Source organism: Poecilia formosa, unplaced genomic scaffold (genome assembly GCF_000485575.1).
Source record: "Poecilia formosa unplaced genomic scaffold, Poecilia_formosa-5.1.2 Scaffold212, whole genome shotgun sequence".
In the NCBI taxonomy this organism is placed as follows: domain Eukaryota; kingdom Metazoa; phylum Chordata; class Actinopteri; order Cyprinodontiformes; family Poeciliidae; genus Poecilia; species Poecilia formosa.
Window position 1 is genome coordinate 702,445 of NW_006800151.1, and position 20,005 is coordinate 722,449.

The 20,005-nt window shown below is 38.9% G+C and overlaps 1 protein-coding gene across 1 annotated transcript in view; it reads left to right on the forward strand.

Moving 5' to 3' along the window:
• Window positions 1–20,005, forward strand: part of ngfra (nerve growth factor receptor a (TNFR superfamily, member 16)) — a 38,639-nt gene that overhangs the window by 13,545 nt on the left and 5,089 nt on the right. The window contains exons 4-5 of the mRNA XM_007567721.2: window positions 11,095–11,326; window positions 14,139–14,344. Of these exons, the coding sequence (XP_007567783.1) occupies window positions 11,095–11,326; window positions 14,139–14,344 (438 nt within the window). The remainder of the gene's footprint in view (window positions 1–11,094; window positions 11,327–14,138; window positions 14,345–20,005) is intronic.

The following is a 20,005-nucleotide window of genomic DNA, read 5'->3' on the forward strand; positions in this document are numbered from 1 at the left end:
CATTAAGTAGGAAACACAAATTAAAATCACAAGTGAATAAATTTATTCACACGATAAGTCATTAAAAAATGTGCCGCTCTGTCATCTTCCAACTACTTCCTGTCGTCTTCTTCATATTTTCCAGCAGTAGTAATGTCCAGTTGTTGATCCTGACTCATGTGATGCAAAAAAGTGTTTGTTACAGTTTTGCGAAATACACAAATTTCAATACAGCCAAAACAAACCCAACACCTCATCAAAAAATGTTTGTGTTTCTGTTTAGCAATTTTATTTTCATAATCCCTATTTGTGCAATTTTAAGACAAATGGAAACCCATCTGCTGCTTGGAACGACAGGGAATGAAAGGATAATATTTGTGTCAGAATCAGCGTTTTGAAGTGACTTTTTGACCTGGATTCAGTTTATTGTTTTTGCCATCAGCGATGTGCTTCCAGATGCTGCTGTGTGGTTTTGGCTCAGCCTCTCACTGAGAATGAATCAAGCTCTGAGAATGCTTCTGATTCGGTCTAAAAGACAAAATAAAATCCCAAATAATGACACAACCCACAACACAGACAGAACCGTTTGCACTCTTTACTTAAGTTAGTTTCCTGGGGATGCATTCAGGTCTTTTTCTCATTTCAGTTAAAGAAATCTTCTCTAGTCCAACTGTTGATTATTTGGTCTGACCTGAGCAGGCGGTTAGTCTTTAACACATATTAGGCATGACTGCACCTTCACCCAAACACACGAGACGTTTCCAGCCCACAAAGTGCCGTAAGTTATTTCAGATCGGCGTTGGAAGCCTCATATAATTCTCAATCACACTTGAACAAAACCAGCAGGGGCGACCTGCACATGCGTCTGCGTGAACACGCGTGGCGAAAGGTCGGGCTTGGTCAGCTGGAAGTTGAAAGTTTTAGCATTAAAAGGTCAAAGACTGCAGCAGTGTCAACAGAGAGACGATCAATAACCTGCACGCCCACAAAAACACTGCCAAGCTTTTTGTCCAGCAGTAAAGGTGGCTTGAAAAGCTGTAAATTCACACGGGTCAGGCGAGGTTGGGAACTGACCTCAGCGTTGCCTTGGGTGGCAGTGCTGACTTCTTGGAAGAAAAAAACTGGAAAAAAAGATAACTCCCTCTTGCTGAAAGTTTCATAGACTGTACGCTTCATATGCTTGCTTTCAGCTCTGAGAAGGTTAGAGCGCTAGAACATCGTTTAACACTTCATTGTTAACGTGCAAAGGGCCAAGCTGCAAAAACACTAAATGTTACCGAGCAGTTTTCATCTGGTTTCTAGTCCAAATATCTCAGTTCACTTGAAATAAGACCAAACTAACTTACAAGCAACTTTTCAGCAAGATATAGGAGCTTAAATATTGATAAAAAAAAAAGCAAAAGTTCAGATTATTTCACTTAAAACTAGGGCTGTAGGATAATATCGATATCGTGATATATATCGATATTTTCTTTCCTAGAAAAAAATCAATATTCATCCGCAAGTATCGTAACATCCAACTGTCATCTTGCTCACTCACTGCTTGCTTTGCCGGGAGAGTGATTAGGTCATCAGGCTTAGAGGGATTCCTTCAGATGTTAAGTGTCAAGGTTAAAAAGGTATCAAACTATTCAGAGCAGGTACTTGGTGCACTTTATTTACTTTACAAATCTATGTAAGCTACAGTTTGTACTGTTTCAACTAAAAGAAACATGTTTTCTCACCACTTCTTTGATTCTTTTTGTCCAGCTGTCGACTTTAAGTCTGTGTCCATGTCCAACCAGAGCCAGGTATTGTGTAGTTGGTGCTTTTAATCAGTTTTCAGTTAAATTAATTCAATCCAACTCTATAACAGTCACAAAATATCACCAAAATCACTATGTCCCTCTAAAATCTTTCAGAAAATCGCAAAAGTGTATTGAATTGTATCGTTTGACGAATATTGCAATATATATCGTATCGTGGACAGAATATCATGTATCATATCATATCGTAAGATTACTGTATCACTACAGCCCTACTTAAAACGTTGGAAAAATGTGTTTTCTTCCATCAATATTAAGGAATTAAGCTCCTGTTTCTTGCTGAAACTTTATTTGTTAGTGTCTTATTTCAAGTTTACTAAGATCACTGCATTAGAAACGAGACAAAAATACTTTGTGGTTTTGCAGGGCACATAAATGGTTTAAATTCCCCCTTTAATCGACTGTAATGACACTGAATGCGTAGAAACGGAGCATAGAATGATAAGATCTAGACGTGTTGATGTTGTGGAGGAAGAGCAAATAAATTTTCGTCCAGTCTGCACCAATGTTTACCTTTATGCAAACTCCAATTCTCTCTCCGCTGCATTTTACGTTGCATGCCACTAGATTCCATAGATACAGCCAAACCCGGCTTACAAAATATCGATGTACATTAGCCACAATGCAGCCTTTTGCTGCCCATTTATCGCCCACCCAGGCTGCTCAACTTTGACCCGCCTGATGGCACGATAGCAGCCATAATGGTAGATGCTAGAGATGGCATCATAAGTGACCTTATGAAAGGAAAGTCCTGTTAAACAGCGAGTTTGTTCCTGTGGGATAATGTCTGCAGACACACATGCTGCGATGGTGTTACCAAACCTTCATGGTGGTCCTTGATAAAGATTTTTTTCCTGCAGCGAACATAAAAATAAGCTGCCCATCTGGGACTCACTTCCTGTTTCTGAATTCATTTAAAACACACGAGAAGTACTTTTAATTTCGTCCCGGAGTCTTTCTTGAACTTTGCACACGCTGTGGTGAAGATGCGAATCCCAAAAAAAGTCCCCGCTTCACATCCAGCTGTCAGCGAGTGTCAGTTACACAAAGCAGCGACAGAGACGGAGAAAGAGAAAGAGGCCGGGATGAAAACAGACGGAGAGCTGCAGCATCTGTGCTGTGCTGGTGTTCTACGGTGAAAGGGGTCGATATGAGTCCTGGGATTTCTTCTGCTCACGCTCAGGTTTCGCTGAGTGACCTCTGAGCGCGCACAAACACACATATGACTTTAGGACACACACACACACACACTCTCTCTCTCTCGTACAAGATTTAGACTCTTTATGAGTGTTCGGAATCAATAGAGCTGATAGAGATGTGGACTTGGAATTTTATCGCGATATTTTGTGGCGCTATTGTGATAACGATAAAGGCTATGATTAAAAAACGATTTATTGCTTAATTTTTAGGTAATAAATAGTTTTGCAGGACGGTGACTGCATGGCACAGCATTTAACAAACACAAATCTTATCTGAAATAAGCTTTTTCAGGAGAAAAAAAATGTGATTTACATCACTAAGCAGCACACAGTAAATGCATTTACTCATATTTTTTAATTTGCTTCGTGGAACTAAAAGTGGAGAAAATACTAAAATAACATTTTTGATCATACCGTTTTGTTTTCACTGCAAAAACACAAAATCTTACCCAGTATTTCTGTCTCCTTTCTTTAATTTCGTCTAATTTCAAGTGTACTAACTTAAAAGTAACTTTTCAGCAAGATATAGGAGCCTGATTTAAGTAAATAATCCCTTATTTACTTATTTTGTTTGAGTTTCCCTTTAATTCATTTAAAGCACTTAGAATTGCCTTGTTGCTGAAAATGTGCTATATAAATAAATTTACCTAACTTTTCCTTAATATTGATTAATAAAGTACTTGTTCCGACAAACTTACAGCATGTGAAAAATGTCTTGCTATAAGTGAAAACATTCAGCCAATGGAGCTAGTAAGTTTTTAATCAATATTAAGGGGTTATTGACTTTAAATGATCTCCTATATCTTACTGAAAAGTTAGTTTTGTCTTATTTCAAGTCTGCTGAGATATTTGCACTAAAACTAGACCAAAATACTTGGTAAGATTTTGTGTTTTTCCAGAAATTTTACCATAACATTAAATCAAAAATTCTTCTTAGTTTTTTTCCCAGCTAATAACTGAAAAACAATTCAAAGAACACGCGCGCTCTTCTCTTCCTCCTGCCAAGTGTAATTCCACTGCTGCGTTTTTCATTAAACCCCGGGTGTTGCACACATGTGGACCTTTTTTTGATCTGCGGACCGACATTCGCCTCGCGCCGTTCAGCGGAACATCTTGGTGCTGTTCAGTTTGGAAAGTTTCAGCCTGTGCTGGAGTGTTTGTCCTGAGGAGCAGGGAAGATTGAACACACAGATAACGCCAGACTTCTCTCTTTATTAGAGAGTCCATCACCTCCCGTCTCTTCCCACAGTGGCCCTCGAGTGGACAGGCGAGTGGAGTGATGGAAGCTGTCCAGTGTGCATTCAGTGTCTTCGCCGCTGCAGTATAATTACTCCTTCTAATCAGAGCACTTTACAGCAGCTTCTCTGTTCGTCTGCACCCCCGCCCCGCTCTCTTCCAACACTCTGCCTCTCTGTCTGCCCTCCCCTCCACTCTTTCTATTAACGCTCCCAAACAGAAGACAGAGCGCTCACTTGAATAATTCGTAGCATGAGTGTATATGTGTGTGTGTGTGTGTGTGTGATGCATGCACGCCAGGCAGTTGTGATAGAGGCTCAGCTGAGACAGAAGGAGAGTGTTTGGCGGCTGATAAAGAGGTCTTTGTACGTTTGCAGAGCCTGATAGTTGCTCATCTCCACCCTGAACTGGCAGAAGCCGAGACATCAACCTCTGCGAAAGACCCTGGGGTTAAATTCACAATAAAGACCTCAGTGGCTCGTAAAAATTAAATCATTTTCCTCCTCGCTCTTGTGTCCACACCCCGGTAATAAACACATCCCCGACGCAGCCCCACTCATAAAAATCCCAGGCTAGTTTTATTCTGTTTCATGAGCGTTTTAAACCCGCCGAAGCCAAACTGGGATTGTTAAAGGTTCAGCTGCACCTTCCAGCCCCCTGTTGGGCCTCGGGGCTGCGCTCCGGTCTGCAGCCAGCCGGGTTCGAATCTGCAGATTGGAGAAATATAAAATCAGAGAGCAGCTATGAAGACGCAGCGCTCCCACCTTCAATATTATGTGACACATGCTGTGAGAAGACCAGTGGTTCTGGTCAAAATGATACAATTTAGTCCTGAGGTCCAGTAATCTCTACAGTTTTCTTTATGCAGGCAATGCTTCAATTTTTGGGTTAAAGCTAAAATATGTAACTTTTTCCATAAATTATTTTAATTATTATTATGATGTACGTTAGCTGGAGATAGGCACCAGCAACCCTCCTGACCCCACTAAGGGACAAGGGTGTAAAGAAAATGGATGGATGGATTATTACGATGCCGTCACAGTAAGACAGATAAACTGAAAAAAATCCTCTGCCTTCTCCCAGCGCTCCCAGTAATAACTGCAGAAATACACCAGCAAGTCAGAAACAACAAATCAAAGCCAGGAGGAGGGTCTTAGTGCTGTCAATCACTCTTGTGCTCACCTGCTCACACCTGGTTCACCACAACACAGACTGCCACAAATGCTAATCCCAGTTAGCATAGCCATTAATGATGGCTGATAGTTTTCCTTTAACAATAATTTGTTTTTCCTAACACATTTACCAACACGTACACCATAGTGATTGACAGCGCTAAGATACTACTCCTGGCTCTGATTAGTTGTTTTTGACTGGGATTGTTGCATTTTAGCAGAAAGTAAAGGTAGGATGTGGAGGAGCTCGATTTATTCTCACACATCGTTTCTTCCATACGGTCACAATATGGTGAGAGTTTTAATAAATATGGAAAATATATATTTTTTAAAATCTTGCATTCTGCAGCTTTAAATGCAACTAATAAACAATAAAAAGAAAATTAATACAATGTTTTACAGTCGACACAAACGTCGTAGGTTCGAGGTTTTCCTGTTTTATTGCTCATCTATATAGATTTAACTTAATGGTAGCATGTCTGGGAAGCGATGGGCCGACAAACGGCTCATTAATAATTTAATTCAGACATAATTTAAAAACTATTCCACTCTAACCAAACCACCAATATGATGGAGAAGCAGAAGATCAGCTTTGTTCATCACTAGCAACAAAAGCATGCTACGCTAATTTAGCCTGTGAACTTTTCCTTTGAAATATTTAAAATAAAATTAAACGCTGCTAAGCAGAGTGACAGATAAGTGGGATAAAACATAAGTATGAGCATCAAATCTTTTACACAGGATATCTGTGGAAGGGATTCTCGTAGAGTATTTTTCAGAGAGAAGCAGAGACAGGAACTTCTCTCTCAAACTCTGCATAAAGTTATTCTATCCGCACACCTTCACATCTTTTTTTCACACCATCCATTCACAATTTATTCTATTTGCAAGCTCATGTTGCATTGCTAATAGCATTACCCAGCGCGGCATTAGCTGGATGATGTATGGCAGAGCTGAGGAAACCTGACTACATCCGAGGAAAGGTCAAGAAATGCATGTAATACAGACGCCCATGTTTCGACTTCTCTAAACAATCCCTCCTTTCAGACGGATTCAAATCAATACTGTTGCTGTAAATAGCTCTCTGCATTCTGCATGTTTCTAAGTATGGCATGCACATGTGCTGACTTTCTGCCTTCTGAGAGACGTTTTCCACCGTTCAGGAAACCAAACCACCTTGTGCAGGTCGTCCCATCACCGCTGCACTGACAGACTTCTCGATATGCACACTTAATTACAAACAGAAACTTTATGTCTACGTAAGCTGCCCATTAGGATCCCATTGGACTATTTAATGCAGAACCGTTTGTAAATTATGCAGCGAATCAATGTGGAGGAGCTTTACAGTCTGTCACGTCAGTAAAAACAGAGAATAAGTGCAGCCAGTATCTGTAATGGTTCACTAATATTCTTATGCGCCATGCTGGTCTTCAAAGTAATCAATTATATAACGTTAATCTTTAAGTGGATTGTTTTTTTCATGAGATGGTGCACTAAGTCAATATTCAAAGATGATGGGACTTTAATTTCTGCTGCTGTTACCTCACACTACTAGTAGAGGAATGTGTAAAGTATTTGGTTTATTCCTACTTATTTCGGGTCAACATCAGTAAAAACTGTTTATTCAGGGAAAAAAAAAAGAAAACAGGATATCGTTTCTCAAAATGCATTTCTGTTCAATTAGTCAGTGAAAGATTTCAGTTGTTACCAGTGAATAAGAGTGGAAACGCATCTAAAACAAATAAACCCAAACTACCTCAGCATTGATTATTAGCAATTACCCAAGTAATGATGCTAAAATAAACTGATGAAGATCAACTATTGATCCACACTGTTAAAACAATTAATATGTTCCACCTTTAAAATCAAACAAGCTCTAATTTAACTATAATTAGGACTTGGCACATATTTTTAAACAAAGAAAAGTGAATATAAACAGCTAACTGATAGCTATACAAATAATAAAACTATATAATTTCCTTTCATAGCATTCCACATCAAGTAAGAACTGCAACTAAATATGGTAGCATTGAATTTATAAAGTTTTAAATCAAGGAAAGCATTTTCTAATTCTATCCAAATATGATGTTTATTTGAACTATACAGTCGTGTGAAATCAAACTTTGAAATTAACAAATCATTTTCATCAAAATGTCTAAATTCAAGCTTCTCCTCTGATCTTGCATGAATTAAAAAGTGGAAAGATTTCACAAAAGTAACAAAAATGGATTTATTGATTGATGGTGTAAATTTGTGTATCATCAGCATAGAGTTGCTACAAATCATTTTGCTCAAGTTTCTATGGTAAATTCCAATTTTGGACAAATTAGGGCATTACTTTTTTCTTAAATTCTGTCTGTTTTTATTCATTAATGCATTTTTACTTTACCTTTTTCAAATGTTTTCTATATTTTTAAATTTTGACCAAAGATGGTCAAAATGTACTGTTAGTCTTTGGGCTGAAACAAGAAGCAGCTTTAGGCAATTCAGAAGCTCTCAGTCAAGGACAGAGTTTCTCCAGTACAGAGGACATTACTGCCTCTGGTTGGAGGTCATAGGTCATATTGTCAGGAGGCTGTAGTGTTACATGCTTCATGGCTTCTGCAACACTGTGCTGATCACTGAGGAACAGTTACAACCCGCAGTCTGAAATGTCAATAAAAATCTAAAATTGTACCCAGAATTTATCAGAGCTGATAAGGAGAAAGCCAAACTGGAGAAATGTGATCCTTACAGCTAATCCTCTGGAGAACACTGTGACTTATTCTGGATAAGCTTCAGGCTTTCCTGTGATTTCTTTGAGCTATTTCTGCAAAGGACAATAAACATTCGCAAGACGAGATGTTCCAGATTTTATTAAATGTGGTGGTGATTAAAAACCAGGACACACACTGCACCGATAGACCTCAGGCTTCATTCAGCTGGAAAGTAACTATAACAGCAAAATTATATTAAAGCTGCAGTATGTAACTTTTACACCTTTTTTTCCCCATTTGCACTGCTCCCGCTCAAAAACCACCAATCAGAGGCAAGAGGAGGGTCTTAGCGCTGCCAATTACTGTTGTGCTGCTAAACGTTTTAATGGCGCAGAAACAACTTGCAGTTACAGGAAAACTGTTTATCCACCATCATTGGCGGCCATGCTAACTAGCCTTAGCTAGTTTGTGGCATGTTGTGGTGAACCAGCTGTAGTGTAGCAGAGAGCAAAGGGGAGTGGATGAGCATGAGAGTGATTGACAGCGCTAAGACCCTCCTCCTGGCTCCGATTGGTTGTTTCGCAATAGAATAGAATAGAATAGACTTTATTAAGTGGAAATAGGTATTTTGGAAATTGCTTGTTTGTTGACAAGCTACTCCATCTAAGGTGTGAAATAATAATACAAACATAACCATAAGAGATAAAGTTTACATATACCTAAGAGAGATGTAATTCAATATAAGTGAATATGAATAAATAACAGAGCATGCACATGCAAATATGTTAACCTCAAAATAATCTATAAATGAGTGCAGAGAAAATTAGGTATATTAGGTATACAAGTCTGGAAAAAATTATCAGTTTCTCTGATTTTACTTTTTATAGGTATTTGTTTGAGTAAAATTAACATCGTTCTTTTATTCTATGAACTACTGACAACATGTTTCTGAAATTCCAAGCAAAAATTTAGTTTATTTGCAGAAGGGAGAAATGGTCAAAATAACAAAAAAGATGCAGTGCTGTGCTGGGAGAAGGCAGAGGAGCTTGTTTTTTTTTATTTTTTATTGTCACGACATGATAACTTTAACAAATATGTAAAACCATTTTTTATAAAAGTTACACACTGCAGCTTTAATGACATTATTGCATGATATAAACCAGTTATTAAAAGTTGATAATAGACACTTTTAATTGTTCTAATAATGCTCAACAAAGCCAGAAGCGTTGCGGCCCGAAGCCCTGGGGGTCGCCACAGGGTTAATCCCGTGAAGGGCCAGAACAAAGCTAACGAGGAGCCCAGCAGAGGTTCTGCTGGGAGTTCAAGGCTCCCATCCGAACCAGGCTCCACATTCTCCTTCCCCAACTGTCGGCTGAGCTCAAAGACGTTTTGGTCTTTCCCTCAGTCTGCTTCTCTATTCCCCGAGGGGACAGATAATCAAGTGAACTTTTGGACCATCTCACTGGATCAGCATGGTGTTTCAGAAAAAGGTAAGCACTATGACGTTAAACTGATTGGGACTGCTGGTGTGGGCGGCTTGCAACACGAAGATGGGAAATTACAGAGTCATTAAAGAGGAAACAGGACAATCTAGGAAGCTTGACGTCTCTGCAGGCTTTGCGATGACAGAAACCAGATACCTTCAGTTGCAGCGATCTGCCGATATCTCTGGCCTTAGCACAGGCTTCCACCAGAAAGATGACCTCCACACTCAGTTTTCCAAGGATCCATATGGCCTTAAGGCCATGCAACGCGCACATATGCACATGCGATGAGAAGAAACCCGGTGTGCGCGGCCCATGCCAGGTCTGGTCTGGGCCAGTGGATGTCATAAATTTGCCACCCCCTCCTTCCTGTCGATGCTGAGAAACATTCCTTCTTCCTGCTCACAGCAACTTCTCCAGATCCCATCTGTCTATCAGAAGCAGCTGCTGCATCAGACATCTGGTTGCACACTAATCACCACCAAGTCTACAAGCTCTGTGTCATCAAAACAAGATCTCTGTCTCTTACAAACTGTTGAATGAAAATAAATATACATATTTTATTCTGGAGGTTCAATTGCTTCACGAGAAACATCCAATGAACATTTAACTTTTACAAAAATATGTTTTCTACATGTTTTTTAAAACTGTCACCATGTTGTGACAGTATGTTACGAGACAGATAATCTGTTGCTGTTTGAAGAAATGCACCAAAACCAACCAATTAGGTCTTAGCGCTGTCAATCATCCTTGTGTACGTGACAGTTCAATGTATTAACTTACAGTTATCTGCTGTCATCGTTTGCTGTTATAACTAGCCTTAGTATGTGTGGCAGGCAGCGCGTACACAACCATGATTGGCTTCGCTGAAACCCGCCTCCTGGCTCTGATTGGTTGCTTCTAGTTAACACTGCGAGAAGGCAGAGGAACTAAATTTTTTTTCACAGATTATCTGTTTCTCAGCATACTGTCATGACATTGTGACAGTTTCAACAAAAATGTGAAAAAAACTAAATGTTTTAATAAAAGTTACTTACTGCAGCTTTAAAGTGTTTTAGGCTTCCCAGTCTGGGGAACAAAATGTAGAAATTTTACAACAACTCATGTGTGACATATGTTCGTTGACATTTAGATAAAAATAAGAAGGGTCTTACAATAAATCAATTTTGTATCTCAGTAATACAACTGAAAAATGTAGGAAGATCCAGAGTTTAATTAAAGTTAGTTTGTTTAGTGGAGGGGAAAATCCTCCATTAAGGAATGATTGTTTTAACTACATCAATGGAAGCACAATTATTGGTGTTTTCGCTGTTGGTGTCTAACAGAGTTGGATCTTTGACTTTTCTGTTTGCAGACCGGTGTCTTTTTGGTTTGGTGAATTATTTCTGCTTGGCCATACGTTTCTGCTGAAAGACTGTTTTTTAAATATTCTAGGACTTCAACTGGTTTGTGGAACTTTTCACCTTAACGAGGTTCCCAAGGCCTTGAAATTAACCCTTTCTCCTCTGTTTTCCTCCATACAGACCCAAACATGCCTACAGACTTTCCAATCACAAACAGTGAAGCATCGAATTTTCCCGATTACCCCGACCCAGATGGCTCGATCAGCCCGTTCCCGAGCGGAGAGACGACCACGTTAAGCGGCGGCGCTCCTCACTTTCTCGGCCGGGGCTTCAACGAAAACCTAATCCCGATTTACTGCTCAATCCTGGCTGCTGGTGTGGTCGGCCTGGTGGCGTACTTTGTGTTTAAGAGGTCAGTCAAAAGCTTTTCTGAATGAAAAACCAATTTGGATTTGGTACCTCAGGTGCTAAGCCGTTCAGTCATTTATAAACAGTATTTTAAATCTGTTCTCTGAGACAGCCAGTGGAAGGACTTTAGATCTGGTTGATGTCTTCCTGGTTGTAGTCAGAACAGCAGCAGCAGCATTCTGGACTGATTTGCTGAGTGGCATGGATGAGTTTCTCTAGGTCACATGTGTCAAACTCGAGGCCCGTGGGCCAAATCCAGCCCGCCGTAGCTTTTTATGTGGCCCTCTTGACTCTAGACTAAACACTAAGTGTGCTCAGGTGACAGAAGACCGACTTTGTAACTGTCTTTATGTGGCTCTGAAGGTTGAGGTCAGAGTCCATCACGACTCAGGCCTCATCGCTGGTGTTTAGCTGTAATAACTGAACCTTTGTGTTGATTCTAGATCGTTCCTCTTTAGGTCCAAAGAGACAAAAAAAACATTTACACTGAAGTGAAGAAATATTCAATCCAACTGATGAATTTCTTTAAACAAGCCATGATTATGGTTTCCTTCAAGGAAGAAAAACAAATCTTTATGCATTACAGCGATCACAGACTGCTGAGGACATGAGGCTGCAGCTCCAATCCATCCTACTGACAGATACAAATTCAGGCAGACACACATTTGAAGCAAGTAAACAAGCTGATTAGATGCATTGATTGTCTAAAACATGCCAACCAAGGGAAATTTGAGTGCCACACACATCTGCTCCACATTTACCCTTCGTCATGCATAAACAAATGATAAAACGCTGAGAGTTTGACAACAGGCGGACATTTATAAGAGGTGTTAACTGCTCTGTTTCATTCAAAACGTCCTGAATTTTTAAATCGTTATCTCACGCAACTTCGGAGAACTGATTACATTTATTCACACATTATATGACTGTAGATTTAGCTAACGCTTAGATAAACATGTAAAGATTACTTTGTTGTCAGTTGAGTTGGTTGATGAATTGGATGATTATTACACGTTTTACAGGACCTTTCCACTGAATATTATGCAGATAAAAAAAACACATCACAGAGCCTTTAACACATCCCAAAGGAGCTGAAGAGTGATGTCTGAGTCAATCTTCTAAAACTATTATCTCAGTGACAAATATATAAGCAAAACTGCCCTGTGTGCTGCAGCATAAGCAATGGAAAACGTGTTTATTTGATTGTGAAGTGGGTGCAATCAAATGGAGATGTTGCTCCTTGAAAACATGTTTGTGTTTGTGGAAATTAGGCTCTGTGTTGTTATATCCAATTATTTCCTGGCAAACAAATTATGGCTGTCATTTTCCCCCCATTTTGCCAAAATCGGTATTCAAAGCAGCGTTTTTAATCTCTTAATTAAAAGAAAATGCAGAATTAGGCCTTAATAGCTGTAATATTGTGTCAGCATTGAGGCCAAAGGAGTACCACACTGCAAAAACACAAAATCCTACCAAGTAATTTTGGTCTAGATTCTAATGCAAATATCTTGGTAGACTTTAACTGTTCAGGAAGATGTAAAGGCTTATTTTAATAAAATAATTCTTCAATATTGATGAAATTGTACTTGTTTTATTGGCAGATAAATTAAATTACAATATGGGAAAATGTTTTGTTACAAGTGAAATAATCTGCCAATGGAACTAGAACGTTTTCATCAATATTAAGGAATTGTTTACTTAAAACAAGCCTCTATATCAGGGGAGCCCAAACTGTTTGAGAGCAAGATCTACTTTTTCTCTCACCAGCCGCCTGAGATCTACCTCATGACACAAAGACATAAAAATTGCAAATTAAACTCTATTGACTTATTTTATATGTGAATATACATCAGTTGTAGCAGAAATAATAAAGTGACAGAAAACCTGATGCAGTTTCTTCCTCAGTGAGATTCTGACACTGGGAGCAGGTTACTGGTTTCTCAGTCAGAAGCTGGTTGCAAACCAGCAGGTGTCAGTCAGTCATGGTAGATCTGAACTTTGGTTTGATGACCTCAGTATGAGAAACTAACCAAAGAGCCCAGTAAAGGCAAATCTTCAGAAGTCGGGATATAGTTAATTTAATTTCACATAATTATCGCTGTAGAATTAGTTAAAACTTAATGAAATATATTTGTCCTATTTGATGTTTGTTGTGACGTATACTCACATACGAACGAGGTCATTAGTCCAAGTTTGTCGTTTATTGAATGTTCAGGACCTACAGCGGGTGTGATGAGCCGCAGCAAAGATAAACAAAGGTAAAACAACCCGAACAGGTGATCAACTCTAAGCCACTCCTACCTTTTTACTTTCTGTCTCTTTGTCGTTTAAGCCACCCGTTGCCGTGGCAACCGCCTGCGCCCCGCAAGCCGAGCAGAGATTATGTTAAAAACACAACATTCAGTCCGTTACGATATCAGGTTTCCAGACTTGATATTTATTTCTCGATTATTAATAAGCCTCTCATGAACACAGCGCTGGTTGAGTAGCTAATTTAAACTCCTGCTCTGCTCTCAGTCGGTCTTTGAGTCGCCTTTTTTGAAACTAGACCAAAAATACTTAGTAAGATTTTGTTTTTACAGTGTAGACCAACACTGAAGTTTGCAATCTGCCTGTAGATGCCATGATACTGGAGGTACAGCTACTTTAAAATCATGCAAATTGCTCAGTTATACAAAAATATAGCAAGAATAAAGTTTGTAAAGGCTGGTTAAAAAAAAAAACCAAACAAACATTACTAATCTATGCAAATGAAAAAGACCTCAAGCAAATTTCATCAAGAATTAAGTGTGGTTTTCTGTTTTACTCATTCACAGGTGGAATAGCTGCAAGCAAAACAAGCAACCAGCTAATAACCGTGCGGCTACAAACAACCAGATGGTAACACCGGAGGGAGAGAAGCTGCACAGCGACAGCGGCATCTCAGTCGACACTCAGAGTCTGCAGGACCAGCAGCAGCAGCAGCACGCACAGGCTGAAGCCCAGCCTCAGCCGTCACGCTCACACACACAGGAGCAAATAGGTAAGCTTTCAGGTTTGCACCAAAACACTGCCATTAAGGAGAACGCATTTTCAGAAACTTAGATGAAAGCCAACTAATACACCCTGAAAATGTGCCTTCTTATGTTTTGGGTGTACTATTACTAAGGTTGGAAAAGTGGTTTCTCTTTGGCTTGATGCAGCAAGCTGAAGGTTTTATGGCTGTATTACATAGAAATAATGATCTGGAGGCTCCACTTCACTTTGTAATATCTGACATTTCATCATAGAACCCTGGGCTCACTACAGCACAGAAATAAAAAACCCCACCAACTCTGACTTTCATCTTCTGAGAGCAAAAGTCAGGATTCTGAGATTAAGGCCAAGATTTTGATCTTAATGTCAGAATTCAGGGGGGGAAAAAGCCATAATTATCAAATTAAAAATCTGAATTCTGAGATTAAAGTCAAACTTCTGAGAAAAAAATCCAGAATTGTGAGATTAAGGCCAAATTTTTGAGTTTATTCTCAGAATTTTGAGGAAAAAAGTCATAATTCTCAGATTTAAAGTCGAAATTCTGAGGATAAAATCTAAATTCTGAAAAGAATTCTGAGATTAAAGTCAAAATTGTTATTTTAATCTCAGAATTCTGACTTTGATCTTCTGAGAAAAAAGTCAGGATTCTGAGATTAAGGCATAAATTTTGAGTTTAATGTTAAAATTACAGAAAAAACAGTAAAATTCTCTGATTCAAAGTCAGAATTTTGAGGATAAATTAGGATTCTGAGATTAAAGTCAAAATTCTGACTTTGATGTGAGATCAAAAGTCAGAATTCTGAGAAAAAGGGTCATAATACTCTGATGAAAGTGAGAATTATGAGAATAAAGCCTGAATTCTATAATTAAACTCAAAATTGTGACTTTAATCCCAGAATGATGTCATGTGGTTGGATTACGGTCATTAAGGTCAATCAGGTGTAAGAGCTGAATTTACACCTGATTTAGCTTCCAAAGGCTGTTTGGGGATTCTGCATGAAAACATCTGGAAACGTGAGAATCTGAGGCGGAGGTTCAGTAAAATAAGGGCGAAGGACGTAGAAAAGGGTTTCTAAAACCCTTTCAGTTTGGATCTGTACATGTCAGAGGTAATGTACCAACGTCTGATCTATATCTGTCTTCTCTGGTTTATATTTTCCTCCTGGGATGTTAGGAAGTATTTTAAGGTCTGATTCGCCATCAAGCCAGACAAAATCGAAAAAGGTTTTTGTAAGATGAACTCAGTAAATGAACTCTGGCATGGAACCAACATTATGCACTTTGCTGATCTATTATAAAGCAATTTACGATGCACTCAATTTGCTTCTATTGGTGGAGTGCATTAAGAGGGATAAACACAGATGAACTTTACAGTACGGTAGTTTGTTAGCTTTCTCTCATTTGTGCATCACAGAGCTGAACACATGCATGTGAAAGCTCCTTCACTGATCAGTATCCATTTGCAAACCACACCCTGATGTTGTTTCGTGCAAAATAAATGCAGCACGGCACAATTTACTGGCATCTCATTAGGGTTGTTTTGCTCCTGTAAGATTCAATCCAGTGTCTTGAATTAACACTTTGAATATCTGGAGTTGATTGAGCTCATATTTGACCGCAATTCAGCTCTGAATTACGGTAAAATAACGAAATAGGTTTATTTTCACTTGTCTGTGGGGGTTTTCATGTATTATTTGGAAGATGCACCATATGTGGTTGCTCAGGTTTAAACTAGCTGATTTTGTTAAATTGTAATTGTTTTGATCACTGATCTTTGTGTTTTTCTGGTCTTCATTTTTATTTTACGTCAAATACTTTGCTTCACATTAAAGCAGATCCTGGAAACATAAAAAAAAAATACTGACTCCCCTTAGATGTAAAAAGAAACATTAACTTTTAAAACAGTTTTTTGAGTCATGGCCACAAAATCAAATAAATGCCATGTTTCCATGGATGATACATTTACTTCTGCCGTGACACACAAAGAGTGAAGCCCGTCACGCTTTATGGCTGTGAACAGAAAACGTTTGTTTCTTGACTAAAAAAGGCCTTTGAAGTAGGATTTTTTCTAGTGGTAAATTTTATTAGCAACAATAAAGGATATACTGAGTTTTTAGATTTAAGTGAAGCAAAAAAACCAAGACAGTTCATAGCTGGAACAGAAGGCTACACAGACTGGCCAGGAGGTGACACTTTTGTTTTTCTAAGTGGGTAAGATTCATTAGGCACAAAAAAAAGTTTACTTTTGCAGATTATAAGTTATGGTAGCATTATTTTTTAATAATTTCAAAGCCATCTGAGTATTTAAAGTATCATTACAGCCAGTAAATATGTAGTTAAAGTTTGAGACGACCCAATATGTTGTTGTGAAGAGATGATATCTGGAGTTCAAGTGCCAGGCCTCTCATGTCCTAGCAGTTAAATTCTTACTAGCAAAAAAAAACAAAACACTGATTATATGAACAAAAGTGAGGCGATGTGTGGCTTCCTAATATAAAGACGTGGACGCAATTCTTTGTACCCCTCAGTTAATGGAGGAAAAACCCCACAATGGTCACATAAATAACTTGTTTCATGAGTTTATTTTTTAAAATAATTCTGGTGAAGCATGTTTGAAAAGCAATGTCTGACTTTCATTTGCTCATTTTCACAGAATTTGTATTTATTATTATCTTTGTCAGGTTCAAGTCATTTCTGTGACCATTGTGGGTTTTTCTTCCATTAACAATGTTGTCCATGTGTGTAAAGAGCGCAATGCCAGTCAGAAGTGGAGCAAACAAATCTAAATGTTAGTTTTTCTAATTACAGCTGTTGCTATAACATGCGTTTCCCTTATTGTGGTGGATTAAAGACAGATTGGGTTTAGTAAACCCTCATTAAAGTGTTTTGTTTTAGGTTCTTCAGGCTGCCGCACTGAGAAATCACAATATTTTTGTAATTGCTATAAGAGCCATTTATCAAGATTCTCAAACAGAATAATTTTTATTGAGTTTTTGTTCTAAAAACCTTCCTTTCTTCCAATCAGGAAGAACAAAACAAAACAATAAAAGGCTTTATACTGGAGAATCAGCTTGGCTCTGGTTCACTGACTCAATGTCTGGCTGGTTAACCCTGTCCCCTCGTTAACTTGTTGGCTCATTAGCAGGTGTTACGAGATGGGATCCAGGCCCAGTCTTTTTGGGTTTCGAAGTCGGATCTAGCATCGCTGTTTAACAGGTGCTAATTGGCATTTAGCACCACTTGTCTGTGTGAAGGCGGTTTAAAAAAAGGTCACATAAAAGAGGCTGTGGATTCCTCCTCAACCAACAGAATTCACACTATAAATCCATTATAATCGCAGGGGGTTTCCTGCTTCCGGGAAAAAAACAAAAACAAAACAAAACATGTTTTGCTGGTGGGTAAGAGAAACGGGAGCAGTTTCATTCATCATACGTCAAGTACGCTTTTATGAAAGGAAGTAGAGCGAGGAAAATGCCCCTCGATGTGACTGACAGCTTTCAGAAAGGGGTATTCCCTGCATGAGTCACTGGTGAAGGGTGAGAGATGCTTCACGAAGGGAGCGTGGCCTCATTTCTGTCAGCTCATCAAAGAACCGTCTATCTCTGCAGCCCCTCACCCCCTTTACTTCCTCGCCCCTCTCAATCATGCATATAGATGGAGTTTAAAATTTAAACAAGAGCCTCTGCCTTGCTCTAGTGCTCTACCGAGCGTCTCTGTCCTATATTTGACCCCCCGAAAAAGTAAACAAAAATAGCTTAAAAGATTTCAATATCGGCAAGGTCAGTGCAAAAACAAAACATTTTACCAAGTATTTTTAGTCTAGTTTCTAGAGTAAATCCTAAGTAATTTTAGCAAGAAATTGAGGTTAATTTTAAGTAAATAATTCCTTAATATTGGAGTGGTGGTTTCACTGGGAGAAAAATTAACTCATGACATGGGAAAAATGTCTTGCAAGTGAAATAATCTACAAATGGAAATACTACTTTTTCATCAATATTAAGAAATTATTAACTTAAAACAAAAAAAGTTTCCTGTTAGTTTTGTCTTATTTCAAATGTACTAAGATATTTGCACTAGAAACTAGACTAACTGTACTTGTTAGGATTTTGTGTTTTTGCAGCGATAGAGTGAGGATTACGCTGCGTTCACACCAAACGCAGCACGTTTTGTGCATGTAGTGATGCGCTATTTTGAGCATTTGACGCGCGTCCACTGTGTCCGATGCTGGAGTTGGAAAATCTGCGGAGCGTCACCCAATCAGAGAGACTCGGCTATGTGACGGAGCGTTCTGTAGTGGGTGTCCTGCCAGGAGATGGAGGCACCGTTGCGAGTCAGCAGATCGTCAAGCTGGGCTCAGGTGAGACCAAAACACTGCTGACTGCAACCGTCACCAGCGCCCAGCTAGCTTGTGAAACTCCCAACAACTCTGAATCACTGGGTAAATTCAAACACGTTTCCGACGGACACATTTTGTTGATTTCAGTAGATAAAATCTAGATACTCAATATTTCATCTACCATTGTTCAAAATAACCAGTAGAGGAAAAAAAGGCCAAAGCCTCCAATGCGCGTTGTGCCGTTATCCACCTTCGCCGTTGTTTGTTCAAAAGAAACTGAACACAAAATGTTCAACAAAGACATCTGAGCCTCCGTTATGACTACAGAAGCTTTCGTTGCACAATATTTTGGTGCCACTTTCTTAATTTCATCCACCATTGTACAAAGGCAACGGAAAACAACGGCTCATTCCAACGAGCGTCCAGAGCGATTTTGACGCGCCTCCACATAGACTTGGAATGCAAACCTGGTGTGCGAAAAGTGTTTGGTGTAAATGCAGCATCAGTGTTAAATTTCTGAAAATTCAACTTCTTCCAGACTATGATATAAGCAAATACAAATCGACTTTTTCAAGGATCAAGGAAAATTTGTCACGATGGTGAAGTGAAAGCTGTGGAAATTGTGTTTAGATAATTTTACATAGAAGACAGAGAAAGAAGAACATTTATCTCAAGTTTACAGGAACGGTTGAGTTTCAGAATCTGATCTGCAAGCAGGAGCTCCATCACATGTACGTAACTTTATACATTTCAAAGTTACTGTGAAATAAAGTGTTCTCACTGCAAGATGAGCAATGCAGTTTCAGGAATACACAAGGCGTGACTCATGACTGGAGAAACAAGTCTCTCTGTTATCAAACAGCTTTTAGGATCAGACTAAAGATAAATGCATGGGTGAGTTTCTCTAGATGTTGCTGGAACATTAGTCCTTTAATCCTGGAAATGTTCTGGTGATAGAAGACCAACTTTGTAATCACCTTTATGTGTCTAAATGTTCAGAGACACTGAGTTCATCACTACACCCAGACTTTCAGTCCTGATCACTGGTTTCTAGCTGTAAAAAACATAACATAAAAACTGAAAATACCTACATTCAGTGGAAGAGGAAGTGGAAATCTGCTCCTCTTAAAACAGATTTCGTCATTTAGGCTTGTTGATTTTCCCTTTGGGAATGCAAGTCGCTATAATCAGACACGATAAACAACTCCGAGTCACTGTATTTAAAGTATTTTTAAAAATATTTTAAAATATGGGAACTTCTGGTTGCTCTCCTGGGAACAAATCTTTCCCACTATAATAAGTCTTCAGCTGATTCTGACAGAGCCTGAGGTT